General features: G+C 47.5%; 1 protein-coding gene across 1 annotated transcript in view; it reads right to left on the bottom strand.

Moving 5' to 3' along the window:
• Nucleotides 1–20,743, bottom strand: part of LOC147749100 (retinol dehydrogenase 7-like) — a 294,855-nt gene that overhangs the window by 74,321 nt on the left and 199,791 nt on the right. Inside the window, exon 2 of the mRNA XM_086966186.1 lies at nt 18,816–19,147. Within this exon, the coding sequence (XP_086822312.1) occupies nt 18,816–19,128 (313 nt within the window). The 5' untranslated portion in view covers nt 19,129–19,147. The remainder of the gene's footprint in view (nt 1–18,815; nt 19,148–20,743) is intronic.

The following is a 20,743-nucleotide window of genomic DNA, read 5'->3' on the forward strand; positions in this document are numbered from 1 at the left end:
CATGAACAAGCTAGGGAAGGACGGTCCTGGTAAGGATCCATCTGCATCGCCCCCCCGGTTCCAGCAAGTCACCCCCGAAGGAGGACGGGGACGGCCCTGTCACGAAGGCCTTCCTGATCGAACTTTTTGCATCCATCAAGGACGACATCACGGAGCTGAAGTCACAGCTGGCCTCCGATCTGCGCGAGGTCCGCCGAGATGTGGATGGCATCGGAGAACGGGTGGCGACCCTGGAGGACCACGATCTATGCCTTGCTGGTGACGACCACCAGTTACAGCAGGACATGCTCAGACTCCGGGAGCAAAATTTAGACCTTCAGGCCCACTGCGAGGATTTGGAAAATCGATCCAGCCGTAATACCATTCGAATCCGAGCGGTGCCCTGGGAAGGAGAAGGTGGAAACTTGCGGGAGTATGTGGAGGCCCTTTTCCTGCAGATTCTAGCAGAGGCGGATTTCTCAGAGATCCGCATGGACAGAGTTCATCGAGTTGGGTTGCCACGTGGTGCGCGTTCACCGCCGCCGGACATTTTAGTTTGTGTCCACGACTTTCAATTGAGGATCCTAAGAAAGGCCAGGGATACAAACAACCTACAATTTCGGGGACACAGCCCCCAGCTTTTTCAGGACTTGGCGGCCTCCACGTTACAGAAGCGGCGGGACTTCCGCCCGGTCACGGCTTTCCTGCGGGAGCACGGGGTGTCCTACTCCTGGGGCCACCCCTTTCAGCTCATCTTTAGATGGCAGAACAGACTGGTGCAAATACGATCCCTGGCGGCTGCCAGGGAACTTCTGGGCATGGAGGAAGAGGCCGCGTCGGCTGGCGCCAGCGCTTCCCCAAGAAGACGACGCCGTTCCCGCTCCCCGGCATGGCAAAGAGTGGGCCGCACTGGAATGGCGGAAGGCCCGAATCCATCGGCGAGCCAAAGTGAGAGGGGAGAGGCCCTTGCCTCAGTGGCTTTGGTGACTGATTCGAGCCGGATAGACAGCTCTTCGGCAGCCTAGGCTCCCCAGACATCGGCCTGTGGGGCCGGAGGGGCTCTACCACCTCAGGTACATTAAGGGACCATGCTCCACTGGAGGGTTACCCCGACCCTGAACTCGAGGGGGGCATTACCCGGGTCTTCTACCCCCGACCCTTATGGTCATGTCCAGCTGCTTCTTCTTTTGGTCTGTTTTTTCTCTTTAAGGTTCTGGGGCTGTTTTCTGTGTATAGCGTCTTGGGGTTTGTTTGGGTTGGGGGGGTGTTGATTTGAAATGGGCTCAGTGGTGGTAGCGGTGGATCTGGTATGACTGTGGGTGTATTCGGGCTGTTTATGGCACTACAGGGGGCACTATGTGGAGCGGGGTGGGGGAGGGGATTGTCTAAATGATGCGAGTCACGATAGGTTCATGGAATGTTAAAGGCCTAAATTCCCTCCCAAAGCGTCAGAAGGTGTGGAAATACATTATAGATCATCATCTGGATGTGGTAGGACTGCAAGAGACTCATTTGGCTCGTAGAGACAAAACCAGGCTCAAGAATAGGCAATATCCACTGATTTACAGGTCCTCGGCCGCCACTGAGCACCGGCACCGGGGGGTGGCACTCTTGTCCCGCTCTACTCTACAATTCCAACCCATGGGTGTGCGTAGCGACAAGTAGGGTAGATGGCTGATGGTGAAGGGGATGCTCCTTGGCAAGCTCTGCACGTGGGTGGTTCTCTATGCGCCGAACACGGGCCAAATGGGTTCCTTGAGGTTTTCTTGCGGGAGGTGGGGGACTTTGGGGAGGGTGCTTTGGTGGTAATGGGGGATTTCAATTTGGTTTGGGACAAAGAACTTGATTGCTCGCACCAGCAGCGGACGGTCTTCTCCTCCGAGTCGCGTGATGCTATGGAAAGCTTGGGTCTCATTGATAGCTGGCGCGCCCTCAACCCCCACACTAGAGACTACACATTCTTCTCCCATGTTCACCACACGTATTCGCATCTTGATCACATCTTTCTGAACCAGTCGTTACAGGGGGACCTGAGGGAAAGTAAGATATTCCCGCTCTCTGTATCGGATCATAGCCTCCTGGCAGTGTGCCTGACTTGGGCCCCGGGGACGTCCCCCCACCGCAAATGGTACTTCCCTATCTCACTTACGCGAGATCAGGAGTCATGCACAAAACTCAGGGCGGCCATTGGTGAATTCTTTGAGTTTAACAAGGAAGGGGACACTTCGGTTTTCACCCAATGGGACGCTTTTAAGGCGACGACACAGGGCACGTGCATTGCTTTGAACTCCGCCTTGAACAAACTTAGGCGTGAGGAAAGGGAGGCGCTGGAGGCGGAGCTGACGACACTTGAAACTCATAAGCAGAATCCTTCTCGAAGGACGCTCCGTCCGCTTGCGACAGTGCGGGGTAAACTCAGGGCCCACTATAATAACCGGGCGGAGCATACCCTCCTGCGCTTACGGCGTCTTTCCTACACACAAGCCAATAAAGTAGGGAAACATCTGGCTCGACAGCTTAGCGATAAGCGCGAGAGAGAATATATAGGTGGCATCCGGGCGCCCTCGGGCGCCTTGGAGCATCAAGACGCGGCTAAGGCGGAGCTCTTCGGCAAATTTTATGCCGCCCTGTACTCGGCGGATAGCCTGGTGCCGGAGGATCAGGAGGAGTACCTGAGGGCTCATCCGCTTCCGCAGGTTTCCAAGGACTGGAATGACCTTTCGGAGGCCCCCTTTACTAGGGAGGAGGTGTTGGCCGCGATTAAGTCCCTTAAGCCACTTAAGGCGCCTGGCCCGGATGGCTTCACAGCACCCTTCTATCAGACCCTTGCCTCTGAGTTGGGTGACTTTTTGGTGACACTCTTTAACGGCATGAGGGAGGCGGGTCAGACTACTGGCTCTATGGCGGAGGCAATGGTTTCGATTATCCCCAAAGCCGGGAAGGACCCCTCGAAGTGTGAGTCCTACCGGCCCATAGCTCTACTGAATGTAGATGCCAAATTATATTCCTCCATCTTGGCTGCACGACTCCAGGACCTTATGCCTGCCCTCATTCATCCCGATCAATCGGGATTCATAAAGGGTCGCCAGACCCACGACAACACCAGAAGGCTGATTCACCTGATTGAAAAGGCCAATCGCTTCAAGATCCCGGCGGTCTTGGTGGGCCTTGACGCTGAAAAAGCGTTCGACGGGGTAGACTGGAACTTTCTCTTTGGTACGCTGGCGGCCTATGGTTTCTCCTCCAGATTCATAGCTATGCTGCGGGCCAACTACCACAGTCCTCGATCAAGAGTCATGGTTAACGGCCATGTTTCACCTTTCTTTGCGCACTCCCGGGGTACGCGGCAGGGCTGTCCCTTATCTCCCCTTCTCTTTGCGCTCAGCATTGAACCCTAGCTCTTAGGGTACGGGAAGACCCGGGCATCAGTGGTCTCCCCTTTTCAAGATAGCAGCATAAAATTTCCCTCTTTGCTGATGATGTTCTGCTGTCACTGGCGGACCCGGGAAGCTCCCTTCCACGGGTACAGGAGGTACTCTCTCAGTTCGAGGCAGTGGCGGGTTTTAAGGTCAATCCTAGCAAGTCCTACATCCTTAACCTCACGCTACCATCTGCTGAGGTGGACCGCATCCGGCCGCTCACGCCCCTGTCGTGGGCCAGCTCCTCTATACAGTACCTAGGTGTCCGGCTGACCTCGTCCATCACCACTCTATATGCGGCCAACTTCCCGCCTTTGTTGACCCAGATACAGACTGAGCTTAATCGGTGGAAGTCCATGTTCATTTCTTGGCTGGGCCGAATCCATGCTATTAAAATGACGATGCTCCCCAAGCTCCTGTATCTGTTTCAAGCGCTCCCTATTACATTGGATGGGGGCTTTTTTAGGCGCATTAAGACCATGATCCTACACTACATTTGGCAAGGGGGTCGCGCTAGACTTTCCTTCCTCACGCTGCGAAGGCCTTTGAAGACGGGTGGGGTCGGCCTCCCAGATATGCACCTTTATTATAAGGTGGCGCAACTCCGAGTGCTGGTCGAGTGGACCCAGATGGAATTGGAGAAGCACTGGTTGCATATGGATAGGAGTGTGGCGGGGAGGTAGATATGGGACCTGGTCTGGAAGGCGAAGGGGGATCGTCTTCGGAATGCCTATATTAGCACTCCTACGAGCACTACCCTGAAGGTCTGGGACTCAGTTTCCAGCGATGAGAGTTGGACCTCCTTCCCGTCCCCCTTCACCCCTATACATTTTAACCCGGCCTTTCCGCCGGCGCTTGTGGAGGGCCCCTTTGATGTGTGGAGGGCGGGAGGGTGTCACGCGCTTACGCACCTGTTTCACGGGTATGAGCCACTCACCTTCCATAATTGCATGCGTGACTATGCGGTGTTACCATCTGAGCGTTACCGGCATGCCCAAATGCTACACTGGGCGTTGTCACCTGAGGTGCGGGACGCAGCGACAAGGCCTCCTACAGATTTTGAATCCTTTATCACCCGCACAGCATCCATGAGAGGGGTGATCTCATTCCTTTATGGCCTTCTGCTTGCTACGGCTATCTCACCTCGCCCTCGATATATGGGTTTGTGGGAAGAGCACCTGGGTCGGGATATCTCCGACGAGGAGTGGACTCACCTCTGGCGTGACTTGCACAGATTTAATCATTCCATTGACCTTAGGGAGGCCCACATGAAAACGATGTTGGACTGGTACCTTTACCCAGCCCGGTTGAAAAAGATTTTTCCCTCCACATCGGATAGATGTTGGCGAGGATGTGGCCTCTTGGGGGATTTTCGCCATATTTGGTGGGACTGCCCTGTCATTCGCCCCTACTTGGAGGAGATATTGTCCCAAATCAAAGATGTGCTGGGTTACCTGGTTCCTGACTCGATAGGTTTTGTTCTATTGGGTCTCCGTGATCCGCTCCTGGAGCATCAGACCAAGGCGGATAAACAAATCCTTTGGCTCTGCATTGGTGCGGCCAAGCTGACCTTGGCGGCGGCCTGGAAAAAGAAGGAGGCCCCTGCACTTTCCCTCTGGTATGCGAGGTTGTGGAAACGGCTGAGCATGGAGCGTATGGCGGATGTTTTCAGAGGAGATTTCAAAAACTTCGTTTTTTGATGGGGCCCCCTGGTCCCCTTCCTTTCTCAGGGTCTGCCATCGGCGGTCTGTCCGCCCACTTTGCGTGCACTCCATTTGTTCCAGGTGTGAGAGGATGTTTTGATGTGTGCCTGTTACTTAGCTGCCACCACTGGGGGGAGGGGGGATGGAGGGTTGAAGGAGTTTTGGGGGGAGGGTGTTCTGTTCCTTCTATCTCTATGGGGGGTGGGTTTTTGTGTTTCACCTCGCTGCATTGTTTTTCTTTCGGCGGAGAGACGAGGAGGCGCAAATTAGACTGATCGACTGAGCCCCCGACTTGGGTGGCTTATGCCTGGCGCCACTGTGAGCGGATACCTTTATGTGGACTCCCCCTTGGGGCAACATTATTAGCTGGCGAACTTTGAGAACCATCCTGGCTAGGGTGGCCGCGTTGACCAATCTTCAGCAATGTTCAGTCTCCTCTGCCATGTAGAGTGAGCTCCTGCGAGGGCTCTTGTCGCATTTACTGTGTTTCTATCTTCTTCTTACTTTCTTTCTTCTTCTTTCTTGTACTTTCAATAAAAATATCTTTAACAAAAAAAACATATTTATTACATTCTGCATATCCCTTGACAGTAATTTACTAGGATTTGTAAACAATTCTATGCAACCCACACTCTTCAAAATCTCCTTGACATACCTAAGTCATGGGTTATACAGTGCACCTGCAGGTCATCTGCAATCCTCAATCACAAGCAGGTTTAAATTAAGGGCAGGGCTGAACCAAATTCTACGACAGGACCGGAGGCTTCGGATTATGCTAGTTCTCTCTTTGCTTTATTCCATACCATATTTCATATCAGCCAAAAGAGAAACACATTGAAACCAAAAACAACAACTCCCAGCAACCGTAGGGGGAGTCCAAGTAATATTCCTTTCTCAATGTCCACTAATGGCACGTAATCCTCCCATTATGCCAACTCCTCCTCTTTCTTTGCTGCTCCGCAGCCAGTTAAGTGCTCTTCTCCGGTTGTGGAGATGTATTGCCTTTTATTGTGATATATTTGCTGTGTTGTGTCCCCAGGGGGTGCAGAGTTTTATGGGCGCCCTCCCGGGGATCTATTCACTATTTGTTTGTGCAGATTAGTTACTTTTTGACTTTTTTCTTCCTTCAGATCCCTGGCCGTGGGAACGTCCCACAGTTCCTTAAACGGCCACGCCCCTAAAGTTGCGGTGCTCAAATAGCCCGCTACGTGGACTGTTCCATCTCGTTGCTCCCACAGCGCGCCTTGTTCAAACGAGGAGACCGCCCTGTGGCAGTTTGCGATACCGGAGCTTTGTCCAACCGCTGTACCCTAACGCCCGTTCTATCAGGTCTGTATTCGCCTGCTTGGCTCATTGTTTCACACCCCAGCAGGGGTCTGTACTGCGGTGATTACTGCGTTGACGCCTGGAGGCGTGTTTGTTTGCACATGCTGGATTGTTGTGGCTGGAGCTAGAGCGCTTATTGACTTGCGGCTGTTCTAGAGCACAGTGGGACAGCGGCGCCCTGGCAGAATAATTCTGAGGGCTGAGTAGTGTGCATTACTCGCTGTTTGCGGGCAGTGCAAGCCCCTATCGCAGTCCTTGGGTCTGCCCACATTTCTGTTCTGGAACCCTCAGACTTTCTATTGTTTTTCAACAGCGTTCTTACGCTTAATTAACTTTCAACCTTTGGTGAGGCTCAGTGCCCGCTAGTGTTGGTCTAGTGGCTCGCTTGCATTTTGTTTCATTATGGCTGCACAGGACTGTTTGTATGAGGAAGAGGAGTCTCAGTCCAACTTACAACGTGATGATTTTTTTGAGGCTGTGGAATCCTCCATTTATAGAGTGGTGCAGGAGGTGGCAGGCCCCACGGAACAGTGCCTGTTGGATAGAATTATTGTGGAGTGTGCAAGGCTGGCCATGGTGCACTTTGGCACCCCGGTGGCCCCTACCCTTCCTTCCCCTCCTGAGGCATAGAAGCCCCTCCACCTAAGAAGCCGTGCGTCGATGGGGTTGACAAGGATGGATTTGAGCGCCTTAAGTTGGCCTTTTTTGGCGCAGGGGTCCCCTACTCCCCCTCCACCCCCTTGATGTCTTCAGAACCCCCGCGACTCCGGACCGGTGTCCCCTGATACTGATGGGGAGTCCCCGGATGACACGGAGGACGAGGCAGGGATTTCAAGGCCTTGGCGGACTGTAGGCGCTTTACCCTCTTGGACAGGGGAGGATTCCGGTATGTTGAATCCTGACGATATTGTGCACCCCCGGTCTGCCGCTTGGACACCAGGTGAAAAGGTGGCAAAATTTGTCACAGGGCGCCTCCGAAAACCCCTTGAGAAGGAGGCTAGGGGCTGCCTTAGAGCAGATTGCCCAAGGCCTACTTTAGAGGACAAGGTTGCCCTGACGACGGAACTTGATTCTAAGATGGCCACGTTTCTAGAGAACTATATGAAGGACCCACGCAAGGGCATTGATAGATCGTGGCGTTCTTGTCAAGATAAACTTCTTGACACCATCAGCCCGATGACTAAGATCTTGGACATGGTCGAAGAGGTTAAGGTGTCTGGTTCGGCAATTTCCCCTGAGGTGCCTTCTGGCTGGGCGCAGCGCGCAATCATTTTCTTGGGCAATGCCAATTGCGCGCTGTCTACTAAGCGTTGTCGCTCTTTGTTGTTAAAATTGGACCCAAATCTTGGGGACTTGGCCTCCTGAGAACTGGGGCGGTGGCCCAGGGAGGTCTTTATGAAGGCCCTTTCGTAAAGGAACTAGGCAAGTTCGTGGTGACCTTCACCAGCGGGTTTTCCAAATTCCAAGGGACCAATTGAGGCAGGGGGCGTTCGACCGGCCGTGAGTTTCAGCAGAATCCTCCAAAAGGACAAGGCTCCGGGCGCGGACAGTATAACACTGGCGCAAACTACAATAACTTCTACCCCACAAGGGGCAGCGTTTCTGAGGCTGTGGAGGCTTTCACAATAATTCTGGAGGTGACAATTCTACCGGTAAGTGTTATCCCTTCGGCATCGGTCCGTCTTGGGCGTCGTTTGGCATGTTTCCTGGACGCTTGGCGGACGATAACGTCAGACGCCTGGGTCCTTCAAACTATCCAAGGGTTCCATATCGAGTTCTGTGGTCAGCCCCAGCACGAAGTCCGGCCTCGGTCCATCTACTTTTCGGCCTGTTACGCAGAACTGATCGACGAGGAGGTGGAGGCACTCTTACTCTATGGGGCCATCTGCCGGTCAGTTCCTAAGTAATTTGTTTCTAGTGGACAAGCCAGATGGTGGTCAGCGCCCTGTTATCAACCTGAGGGAGTTCAATGGTTATGTGGTGTACCGCCACTTCAAGATGGAGGCGATCCATCTCTTGCGGGATGTTCTCTTGCCCTCGAATTGGATGGTGCGTCTCGATTTGAAGGATGCGTGTTTGGTGGTTCCAATTCATCCTCCCTATCGGCGCTTCCTGTAGTTCCGTTGGAAGTCTCCGGCCTACGAGTTCACCACCATTCCATTCAGCCTGTCCTCAGCACCGTGGTGCTTCACCAAGGTGCTCCATCCAGCGGTGGAATTCCTCCGGGGACAGGGCATTAAGATGATCGTTTACCTAGGCGTCATTTTCCTCATGGCTAGGTGCCCCAGGTCCTTGCGCGCCCAGCTTCTTCAGGCAGTTCACATGTTCCAGTCTCTAGGTTTTGTTCTAAACGTATCAAAGTCGGTTCTCACCCCCTCTCAGAGGGTAGTTTTTCAGGGTTTCATTGTGGACACGGTCCAGGCGTCCTTGAGCCTTTCATCTCAGAAGATGGCGAAAATCCACCACGAGCTACGCCAGACCATGGCCAGGTCGCACATATCCCTCACGCAGATTGCCCGGCTGGTGAGACTCTTGTCCTCTTCCATCCAGGCAATATTCCCAGGGCCCCTACATTACCAGGCACTGCAGCGTCTAAAAGCGTACCACCTGCGTCTCAGGTGGTCCTGGTTACCTTGGAAGCAAGGGAGGAGATAGCATGGTGGCTGACCCACATGGAGGCTTGGAATGGTCGGGAGATTTTCGGCTCCGTTCCAGACCTCGTCATCGAGTCGGATGTCAGCAGATCGGGCTGGGGCACTCGGTGTGGGCAATTCTACACTGGCGGCGTTTGGTCCTTAGACAAACAAGCCCTGCACATCAATTGTCTGGAACTCCTGGCGGGGTCGTTCGCTGTCCACTGCTGGACCAAGGACAGGGCCCGTGCTTTTGTGCTCCTCAAGATGGACAACATGTCTGCGGTCCGCTATGTCAATCATCTGGGGGGCCCTCGGTCCCGAGCTCTGGCAAATCTGGCGAAGGATTTCTGGGATTTTTGTCTGACCAACCAGGTCTCGGTGACATTGGAGTATCTCGCGGGCCAGGCCAACCAGGTGGCCGATTGGCACTCGAGGCATCTACACGACTCCAGCCTCTGGAAGTTAGACCCTCAAGTCTTTAAGTGGGTGGTGGGCCTTTGGGGCCCATTTACAACGGATCTATTTGCATCTCGTCTCGACAATCAGGTGCCGCGCTTCTTCAGTTGGAGGCCAGACCCGCTGGCTGTGACTACGGATGCTTTCCTTCGGGATTGGAGTCTGGAGATCGGGTATGCTTTTCCCCCGTTTTCAATGATCACAAGAACGGCGGCCCAAATCCGTCGACAGGGGGCGGAGGTGGTGATGGTGAAGCCTTTCTGGAGGTCTCAAGTCTGGTTTCCCGTTCCTTTGGAATTTCCTTGGGATTCTCCAATCCGACTCCCTCGATTTTCTCATCTTCTTCTGAACCCGGATCAGATGCTGCAATACCTCACGGCTCAGGGTGCCCTCCAGTTGATGGCTTGGCGTCCTTACTGCAACGCTGGTCACTCCCAGGCTTATCGCAACCGGCTGAACACCTTTTGCCCAAAGCGTGGGCTGACAGTACCACTAGACGTTACTCATCCGCTTGGGCGAGATGGTTTAGTTGGTGTCTTCGGAGGCGCTTGGATCCCTGTGGCAGCCAACATTGTTCACATCCTGAATTTCTTGGCGGAACTGGCTTCAGATGGTCTGGCTTACCGTTCAGTTAATGCCATGAGGTCGGTGATTTCTGCAGGCCATACCCCGGTGGATGGACTCCTGTGGGGGAACAACCTTTCGTTTGCAGGTTGTTGCGTGGTATTCGACTCTCCTTACCCCCGGAGCCATGTTATTCTGTCCTATGGGATGTCAATTTGGTTTTGAATTTGTTCCTTACCTGGCCGTCGAATAAGTATTTGTCTTGGAAGGAATTATTTTTTTTTAACACATTTTATTATCGAAGTTCTTGTATGAAGTTTCAACTGGTACAGAAAATGCATATATTGACATTCAAAGAATACAACATCAATTTACATAGTACAGTTTCCAAAATTACTCAAAAAATGATTTCCAAATTTTATCAAATTTCCTTATCCCCCCCAATTCTCTTCGCATAACTGAAATTCACTTGTTCTAACATTTCTAATTTTCTGAAGCAAGATATTAAACGAAGGAGCTTGGGATGATTTCCAGTTCTGTAGGACCAAGTACCTCGCAACTGCCATCACAATAAATAATAATTTAACCGACTTTCCAAACAAGCCGAGATCACTATCATATCCATAAAGTATTAATTTAATGTTATAATCAATCTGAATCCCACAAAACTTTTGTAAATATTCGAATATCTCATTCCAAAAAGGGACAATTTTAATACAGTGAGCTGTAATGTGGGACCAATTAGCGGGACTGTATTGCTTACATCTAAAACAGACAGCACTAGCATTCGTAAACATTTTTGAGATGACAGCAGGAGTTCGATAAAGAAGCCATTTAGTTAAAAAAATCATTCTCCTCCAATTAGATCCACGAAGAACACTAAAATTCAATTTGTTTATACACTTCCAGGTATTCATAGTAAGAGCATGATTTTCTTGTTCTTGCCATTTTTTAATGGCTTTTGTACTAAGATCTAAATCAGTGTATTGAGATAAATAACGTTTCCAGGCTCCTGGTTTCTTATTCTGAGAAATCAGAAATAAATAATCCCACAGCTGACAAGGAGAATCAATCATTCTTACTTCTACTTGTCCCAGAACTTTAAAAATCGAAACATATGAATTAAATAACATAAACTTCCCTGGGATTAATTGTTGCATTTCTCTTGGTGACAACCAAGTCCCTTCTCTTATAAAGTTAAATAAAGTACGAAACCCAGCTCGCTCCCATTGACAGGCAATATCAGATCAGATTTTAATTCTCATAAAAATGAGAGCATTCCTTAGAGGAGTTCTAGAATTGAACTATGGAAGAGAATATTTTTTTAGAAGAGCATTGCGACGTTTAAAGAACCAATACATTATTTTATATCGTGTACGTTTTGGTGATTTAGGGATGTGCAAAGGAACTGGGGTTTGAGCCTCTTGACTAATTTTGTCAAAGAAAACATTTATAAAAAAATGTGGATTCTGCCTTTCTAATTTAAATCGTTCTAAATACTGAGCAAAATATGCACTATAATAATCTCTGAGATTGGGAAGAGATAGGCCTCCCTGTTCAGTATCTACGTAAAGTATCTTTATTGCTATCCTAGGGCGTTTTTTAGCCCATATGAAACTCGAAAATAAGGATTCTACTTTGGAAAAAAGACTACTGGGTAGAAAGCATGGAATAGCTGAAAATAAAAAATTAAATAGTGGTAGTACAGACATCTTTATCAGTGCCACCCGTCCCATAATAGTAAGTGGTAGTGAACCCCATCTGGTGAATAAAGATTGGACTTTTCGTACGAGTGGGTCAAAATTCAACATAAATAACTCCGATACCAAGGTGGAAAACATAACCCCTAAATATCTTTTTGGTCTTAAATTAATACAACCAGCAAAGTCTGCATGTAAAACCACCTCCCCCCCGCCACATACTAAAATTTCAGTTTTTTTCTTGTTAATTCGGTATCCTCCTAAAGCCTCAAATTCTTCAAAAAGCTGCAAAACAGCTATTTGAGATTGGGTATCCGTCTTAGTTATCAACATGATATCATCGGCATAGAGTTTAATTTTTGCCATAAATGTAATAGGTGGAGGGATATTTACAGATTCACGGATAGCTATAGCTAGCGGTTCAATAAAAAAAGCAAAAAGAATAGGGGATAAGGGGCAACCCTGTCTGGTGCCCCGTTGGACTGAAACTGTGCCAACCATAACAGAATTTATAACTATATTTGCTCTGGCACCCGTGTATAAGTTTTGGATGAAACTAATAATTTTTGAAGGGATAGCAAAGTGTTTTAAAATAGCAAATAAAGTTGACCAAACTACTAAATCAAAAGCCTTCTCTGCATCTAATAATAAGATTAAAGCCGGGACTTTTTTAACTTGAAAATAATCTAACGCTTCTGTAAGAAAATGAGTATTGGTTTCTAACTGCCGGCCTGCCACAAAACCATTCTGATCTGGATGAATAGGATCTGTTGCAATTGAATTAAAACGTATTGCTAGTAATTTTGTAAGGATCTTATAATCGGTAGTGAGTAATGTAATAGGCCGGTACGAGTTAGGGTCTTTTGAATCTTTACCTTTCTTAGGAAATCTAACGACGGTCCCCTCCCCAAAAGAATCCGACACTTGACCACCCATTAACATATGGTTAAATATTTGCAATAGTAAATCAGAAAGCGGAGAAAAAAACTCTTAAAAAATTCAGCCGGAAAGCTATCCGGACCACATGCTTTACCAATAGGTACATTTTTAACCACTAACTCTAGTTCTGATTTGGTAAATAACCGGTGCATTGAATTACTATCTATCTGTGCAAGGGAGGGCATATTATGCCTGGTTAAAAAGTTTGAGAGCTTAGAGTGGTCTATAATTTGCTGCTGACTGTATATCTGTTTACAATGGGACAACATAATAGTGCCAATAGCATCCGTCTGTGAAACTTCAATTTGAGTGACAGGGCATTTTAAAGAATGGATTAATTTTGCGGCGGCTTGCTCTTTTGCCTGCCAGGCAAGGAACTTCCCGGAGAAATTACTCTCCTCGTAGACCCTTTGAGATTTTATTAAGAATTGCTGTTCACTCTGAGAAAAGAGGAGCGTATTAAGTTCACGTTTAGCCTCATTTAATTCTTTTTGCACATCACTCGTGGGATTAACTTGACGCCGCAGAGTAAGTGAGTGGATTTTTTGGTAGAGTGAGGTCTTAGTTTGTTTAATAGTGCGCCATTCTTCTGCATCTTTACTGATTATAATCCCACGAATAAAAGCTTTTAAAGAGTCCCAAACAATATGAAGTGGGGCTGTCTGTAGATTGCAAGCTATAAACTCAGAGATTTCTAATTTTAAAAAGGAGACCCAGTTACTGTCCTGAAAGTGCATTTTATTAAATATCCATCTTTTAGATGATTTCTTCTCTTCACCTACTTCAAATTCAATTAGCAGCATTGTGTGGTCTGAAAAACCATTATGAAAACATTTTTGATAGGAGAATGTTAATAGTCTTGAAGCTAGAAAGATATCTAATCGCAATGATGATTTATGTCTCCCAGACCAACACGTAAATTCCTTTTTCTGTGGAAATTTAACACGCCACGGATCACAAAGATCCAATAAAGATATATTCTGCATAATGGATCTTCTTGATTTTGGTTTAGATTGTTTTCTTGGCCTGCTAGTGGAATCTAATTTTAGGTCTATAAGGATATTGAAGTCACCACCTATCACTATGTCTCCCCTAACTAATAATAAGGATTGAAATAGCTTGTCATAGATTGGGGCACAATCTTCCACGGGGGCATAGAAGCTAACGAATGTAATTGGTCTTTTCCTACCTTTTATTAGGCACGTAACCCAACACTACCGTCCTGCCCCCCCCATCTTCATATTGTACAATTTCTACATCTAGACTCTGATTCAAAAAGATAGCAACCCCACTTTTAGACTCTTGGGCACATGAAAAACCTCTATATTCCGACCAGGTTTTAAACATAGAAAAAGAGTTGATTTTAGCCGCAGATATATGAGTTTCTTGAAGCAATACGACAGCTGGTCGTTCTGACTTAACCCAGTGCTCAATTGCTCGCATTTTTTTTTAATTATTCAGCCCATTAACGTTGAAAGAAATCACTCTAAGCCCCCCAATAGACACATATATAACTCAATATTAGCTCAAAAAACATGCATTTTGCCAACTTATTTTTCGATCAAAATCCAACAAGAACTTCAAATTTTTCTGTTCCCCCCCCCACCTCACAACCCCTCTCAGGTGCTCCCCTCCAGCACCTAGTCTTGTGGCCTTGCCCTTCACCTTCACCCCATGCTGTCCACCTGACACTCACCCCTCTCATGGAGGCGCCTTGTTGTTGCCCCTCTGACTCTGTGACCACCCTGTTCCTCCCCTTCCCTCCCCCTCGTGTTGAAATTTAAGTTAACTCTGCAGTTGCTTAAGCATCTCACGTGCCTCATCAACGTCCGTAAACAAATAGAATTTGCCTTTTATCAAGACTTTTAACTTTGCCTGCTGTGCCATTGATGCTTGGACACCTTTTTCTTTAAATAGCTGCAACATTTTTACAAAGTCTTTTCTCCGTCTTGCTGTGGCCGTCGACATATCGGAGAAAATCCGACATTTAGTGGTTGGATTTGCATGAAATTGTCTTTGCTTAAAGGTTTGTGATAGAATTGTCTCTTTAACCCTTACATCAGCAAAGTTAACAATAATTGTCCGAGGAAAAGGAGAGTTAAGAAATGGACGAGCTGGAACTCGGTGTGCACGTGTAATTGTTAGATCTCCCTTAAACTCAGGGATTACCTCTCGCGAAAAGAAGGAAGTAATCCATTGCACCATGTCTGATCCTTCGATATTTTCTGGCACCCCTACCACTCGAAGGTTTGACCTTCTATTATAGTTCTCTAACTCAGCCAATTTGATTTCAAAAGCTTTGGAAGATTTAGAAATAGTGGATACCTCCTTTTGCATCGTGGTCATATTGTCCTCCAACCCTGAAATTCTAGTTTCAGATTCTTGAAATCTATTTGTGAAAGAAGCCATTGAGTCTTCAATTTTGTCTAAACGGTTACTGATTACTGCCAATTCTGCCTTTTGAAATTGCTTCATTTCTCTTATTTCTCCTAGTATCATATTTAACATATCTTTTACAGAAAATTTGGAATCCCCAGTAGTCTTAGTGTCCATCTCCAAAATCGGGCTCTGAGTCACTGCATATGCTATCGCATCATCCTTCAAATCTGATTTAGATTGCGACGTGATTAAACATCCAGCAGAGGGAACAGTCGTAATTGGGACTGCATTCTTATTCAAAGAAACAGCTTTTGTATCTGTGGACGGAGAGTCTGTTAGACTGAGCACATTGCTAGCAGATGTGACTGAATGTATCGGTTTTAAAGGGGTTGGGGTTGGGGTTGGAGCCTCTGTTGAAGTCGCCCTGGTCCCAACTATATTCGTATTGGCATTAGTGACCTGCCCTGTGCCCATTCGCTCAAATAACGGAAATTGTTTAGCGACTTTAGGAATAAAAATTACCAGAGCATCTTTAGAAGTAGAAATTACCAGGGCATCTTTGGAGGCCAGTGGATCATATGAGAATATAGAGTTCGCCTCTTGCACCACTCCTGGAGATTTAACTACTGAGCTTAACAGGGCCGTATCCACCCTGACCACAGGTAGTTCTAATACCTCCATTGGCTTTCCCCTTATTCCCCTCACTAGTTGTACAGGTACCAATATCTTACTGCTGAACCTGTATTGTGTTCTCACTTAGAAGATTATTTTCACCCTCTCCAGAGCTCTCTGAGTTTTCAGCTGAGGAATTCTCCCTCTCTGCAGGTGATCCTGTCAGTTTGGCTCTTTCAGATTTCAATTGTTGACGTTTTTTCATCGCCCTGGTCCTAGCCGTCAATTGTTTGCCCATAATCAGATTACAAGGCGAAGTACTCTCACCTCAGAGTCAGTAATCTTCAATCTTTTAATCGAGCAAAGTCGTTGTCTTAGATACCAGGGAGAGCCAGAGCGTCAGAGGTTTATAAGGCAGTATATCTCGATATCTCTTGTTACCGGCGGAGCCCACTTATTTATTGCCTTGACCCAGCACTACTTTTCACCAGATACAATATAAGAAGCAAAGTGTTCCAAAGAGATACAAAAAGGACCAGTAAACTCTAGAGCGCTAAGATTGCTGGGACTTGTAGTTTTTCACCGCATTATTGTTATCAGCAGCAGGTAAACCACAGTCTTATCAATCTTTACTGGCAGCACGTAAACCACAGTCTTATCAGTCTTTACACCTTATTTCAGAGTTTTGAATTCTCACCCAGTCTGTAATAACACAACGTTTTTTTTTGTAGACTCTGCCTCTTTAAGGAACATTTAAATGTGCTACCGAACTGGAAAGCATTCTTCCAGGGTTTTGCCAAAAAAAAAAAATCCGAGCTCAGCTTGTTCTAAACCAGGCTCCACACTTCTTCCTAGCATAGTCGCCGTTTATTGCACCACTTTAGACGATACGCTATGATACACTGCAAGCACTTCTGCAGCCTCCGGTAGTTAAGGGGAATGTGTCCCCAGTGAAACAAACAGCGCACGGCTCCCCGGTGGCTTCGCAGCAAGCATGTACCTTCCAAGGCGATTTAAGAGCTCACGTCCTTGACTTCTCTGGCAGCAGCGTCTATTAGCTTGATTAATCGCGTGATGACAGCGGGCTCAGCATATCAGATATCCCAGCGCGTAGCTTGTGCACTGCTCAGGCAGATTTCACATAGGCCGGTGAGAACGCCGAAGCACCTCCGACGCCATCACCTCACAGAATCAAGGGGGAGGAGGGAGGAGAGAGGAACAGGAAGCCCAGGTGCTACGTGGAGGCGTGGAACTCCACCGTAGCGTTCGCCCACCCACTGGCAGGATTGAGTCTCAGTCTTGGAAGGAATTGTCAGCCAAATTGGCTATGCTTCTGTGCCTCGTCTCCTGTAGGAGCGTTCGGATGTCAGAGCCTTGGACGTTTCCGCTAGGGTTTTTTTTCCCCAGAAGGGGTTACCTTTACAGTGGGATGTCACACCAAATCGCTTTCCCACACGGTCTCTTATCCAGCGTTTCCAGACGTACCCAAATGGTGTGTTGTGTGGTGCCTCAAGGGGTATGAAGCCCTGACTCAGGATTTTCGTCCTCCGGCCGAACGTCAATTACTTGTTGCCATAAAGAAACCTCATAAAGCTGTCTCTTCCCCCACTCCACCTAGGAAGCTGGTATTGACACAAAGCAGTTTGGAGCTCATTGGGCACGTGGGGGCATGGCCTCAAAGACTTTTTCTTTAGGGGCTCGTCTGGAGGACTTGATGCGAGCGGCAGATTGGTTCTCAGACTCCACCTTCAAGAGGTTTTATTTTAAACCGGCAGTGGAGGTTGCACATCTGGTGGTGAGTAAACTTTAAACTAGCATAATCCGAAGCCTCCGGTCCTGCCATAGAATAGAAATGTGCCTAGCTAACGTAACAGTAAGTTTCAATTCTATTAAGGACATGGAGGAGAGGATTATCCCACCCTAGGCACCTTCGGTGCCCCCTCTCCGTATGGTGGTAAGTAAGTTATTTATGGGACTACTGATCATCTTTGATGGAAATGTTCTGACTGTTGTGGTTACATCAGCTTTTCTTCCCAGTGCCTTACACTGTCTATTCTTTTGCTAGGAAAGGACGGTCGAAACAGGACCAGTGAAGAGGATTGTGGCGTACTCCGCGCGAAGAAAGAGGAGGAGTTGGCATAATGGGGGGATTACGTGTTCTTACTGGACACTGAGAAAGGACTATTGCTTGTACTCCCCCTATGGTTGCTGCGAGTTGTTGTTTTTGGTTTCAAAGTGTTTCTCTTTTGGCTGCTATGGAATATGTTATGAAATAAAGCAAAGAGAGAACTAGCATAATCCTCGCCTCCGTGTCCTTAATAGAATTTAAACTTACCGTTACGTTAGCTAGGCAAATTTTTATTCTAAACAATCGCATGATGGGTGCCAGAGCAAAGAGGCCAGTGATATAACCTAATCCCACCTCTTCATGAAACATAACTAATGGGGTGCTGGCGGGAACCAGTTTAGATGGCTATATATGGACATAGGAGGTTGTGCCTGGACCCTCCTAAGGTGTACCAGGGTATAGGACTCTGCTAGTAAGTTTATGGATGCTATTCTGGGCAAATGAAGTCCACAGCCGGTCATATGATAACTGAACCCAGGCTTATTCTGGCAACAATTTGGCACTTCATGGCTGGATTTATTGGATTTATGACCCCCCCCCCCCGTGGCTGAACTAAAGTTTATGTATGGATGATGACCAAAAAGTATTTACTTGCTTCAGTAAACACATTTTAGTTAATGGATCCATTTGACACATGTGCAAGTTTAAATACACCTTTCCGGTGTCACTTTGTGGTGAAATGTCAGGTGACTTCTCTTTTTGGGATGTTTTCGGGGTCAAACCTAATGTGACGTCTCTTTGAGTGAAGTCACCAGGGGAGGCGGGCCAAAAAACCCTGCTATCACTTCTGCTACACCTGTGATCTTAGCAAACGGGTGCGAATTTTAACAACTCTCCCAGAGTAAACATCAAATTGATAACTGAACAATATCTTTTACGAACTCTGGGGACAACAAAGTTGCCAACTCTCAATTTTCAAAATAGTTGACGGTACATGTAGCAATGAAAGAGTAGAGAAAGTGGTTTGTCCTCACCTCCATTTCCCACTTTCTCCTTCACCCACTGTGCCATGGCGGCCACGCTCTCTCTGTTGGTGACATCTAAGATGACCGTCTGCAGCCTCTGGGAGGTGGCCTCTTTCAGCTGCTCCGCCCCCTTCTGCGCCAGGCACGCGGCGAGTACGCGTAGTCCACGCTGGTCCAGCTGTCGTGCCACCTTGTTCCCAAAGCCGGAGTCACAGCCGGTGATCAGCACATACTTATTTGGGAGATTTGGGACAGTCTGCCTCTCTCTGTACCAGCGGAAGAGAAAGTACAGGCCCAGCAGGGCCGCCAGGTACAGCCACATCACGGAGTCTCAGGCTGTGCTGTGGAGAATGGAGCAGCAATCAGAACATTCTTGTGCAAATATGAGTGAATTATTCCGGACCCGCCCCAAATTCATCAGCTAGGAGCTACCTACTTTACAATACATGATTTCTGCAGTTTCTTATGCAGCAGACCACAAGCTGCATCGCAAAGGGAAGATATGTTATCATAAATTCAAAAGGAAAACAGATCCTGCAAAATCAGAATAGAATTGTCCTTCTAGTGGGGAACCGCTGCATTCTTTGCTTTCACTATTGCTTTTTGATATCGACATGAAGTCTATGAAAGACACAATTACAGAAGGGCTAGATTCATGCCATATTTCGAGGGAATCCATGTAAGATTAATTTAAACACAAATGTAAATGGAACACAAATTCATAGACTTGGCATCATGAAAATTTGTCATAGTTCTTGCCTTTGTGACCCTAAATTGGATACCAGAGAGGCATGGGCCTCTACCTGTCTTAGGGACACTCTATACTCTCGAGGGTGTCGCTGGACCATCCACAATAACATTAGTGGGTGTCATTGCGTGAGCAGAAATATAAAAACTTAGCACACAGTAAAAGTTGTAACAATAATAATTTCTAGTTTTGTAGATTCATTGTTCAGGTTACTGAATTCCCCTTGTGAGATGAATGTAATTCCCTCTGGCCAGTTGTACAAACATATACAATAATCAATCATACTGCGGATGAAATGTAAAAAAGCAGCAGGACAGATAATGGGCTCAAAAAATCAGAGTCAGGCCTTGGTGAATAACCTATATTGGCTTCCAAATAAATGTCAATGTTTCAATTACTTACCAATAATTACATTACTCCTAGTCCTACTCCCTCGCTTTAATTCAGCTCCAATGAGTCTTCCCTGGCTCCAAAGACTAACTAGCAAGCCACCTCCCAACTTCAAAAGCCCCCCGCCACACCTCCTGTTCGTAAACAAGCTCGGTACACAGAACAAATGATTTGCTCCGGACAGGGTGGGAGGGTCTTTGAATTAAAGCGAGGGAGTAGGAAGGACTAGGAGTAACGCCATTACCGGTAAGTAATTGAAACATTACCACCACTTCCCAACCTCGCTTGAATTCAGTACCAATGAGACACAGCAAGCACACAAAAAAGTACTTGGTCAACTGAGCTGGATGCATATTGGCAGACATTTATTCCTAAACATCATAATTCCACCTTTATTACTTCATAGAAGAGAGAACTTTATGACCCAAAACGTCTGATACATTTCGTCACTCTTTCACCCTGTAGTGCTTCACAGAAGTCGAAGGAGTAGCCCATATGGCTGCCCAACATATTTCAGATATTGAAGCCCCTTCCAGTTCCGCCACTGAGGAAGACATACTATGGGTAGATCTGCCCTGAAACCCAGCAGAAGGCACCTTACCCATCACCTCATAAGCCATGGAAATCAATGACCTTATCCACCTGTTCAAGGTCACAGTCACTGGTCACTCTCCCTTCTTAGGGGGCCCAAAATTGAACAATAAAGGCTCAGATTTTCTGAAAGCTTCCACCTTCACTAGATAAAGAACTAGAGCTCCTCTCTCATCTAAGCAATGCAGTTTGGACTCAGAATCAGGAG

The sequence above is a fragment of the Lissotriton vulgaris genome, chromosome 1_1 (assembly GCF_964263255.1).
Source record: "Lissotriton vulgaris chromosome 1_1, aLisVul1.2, whole genome shotgun sequence".
Classification (NCBI taxonomy): domain Eukaryota; kingdom Metazoa; phylum Chordata; class Amphibia; order Caudata; family Salamandridae; genus Lissotriton; species Lissotriton vulgaris.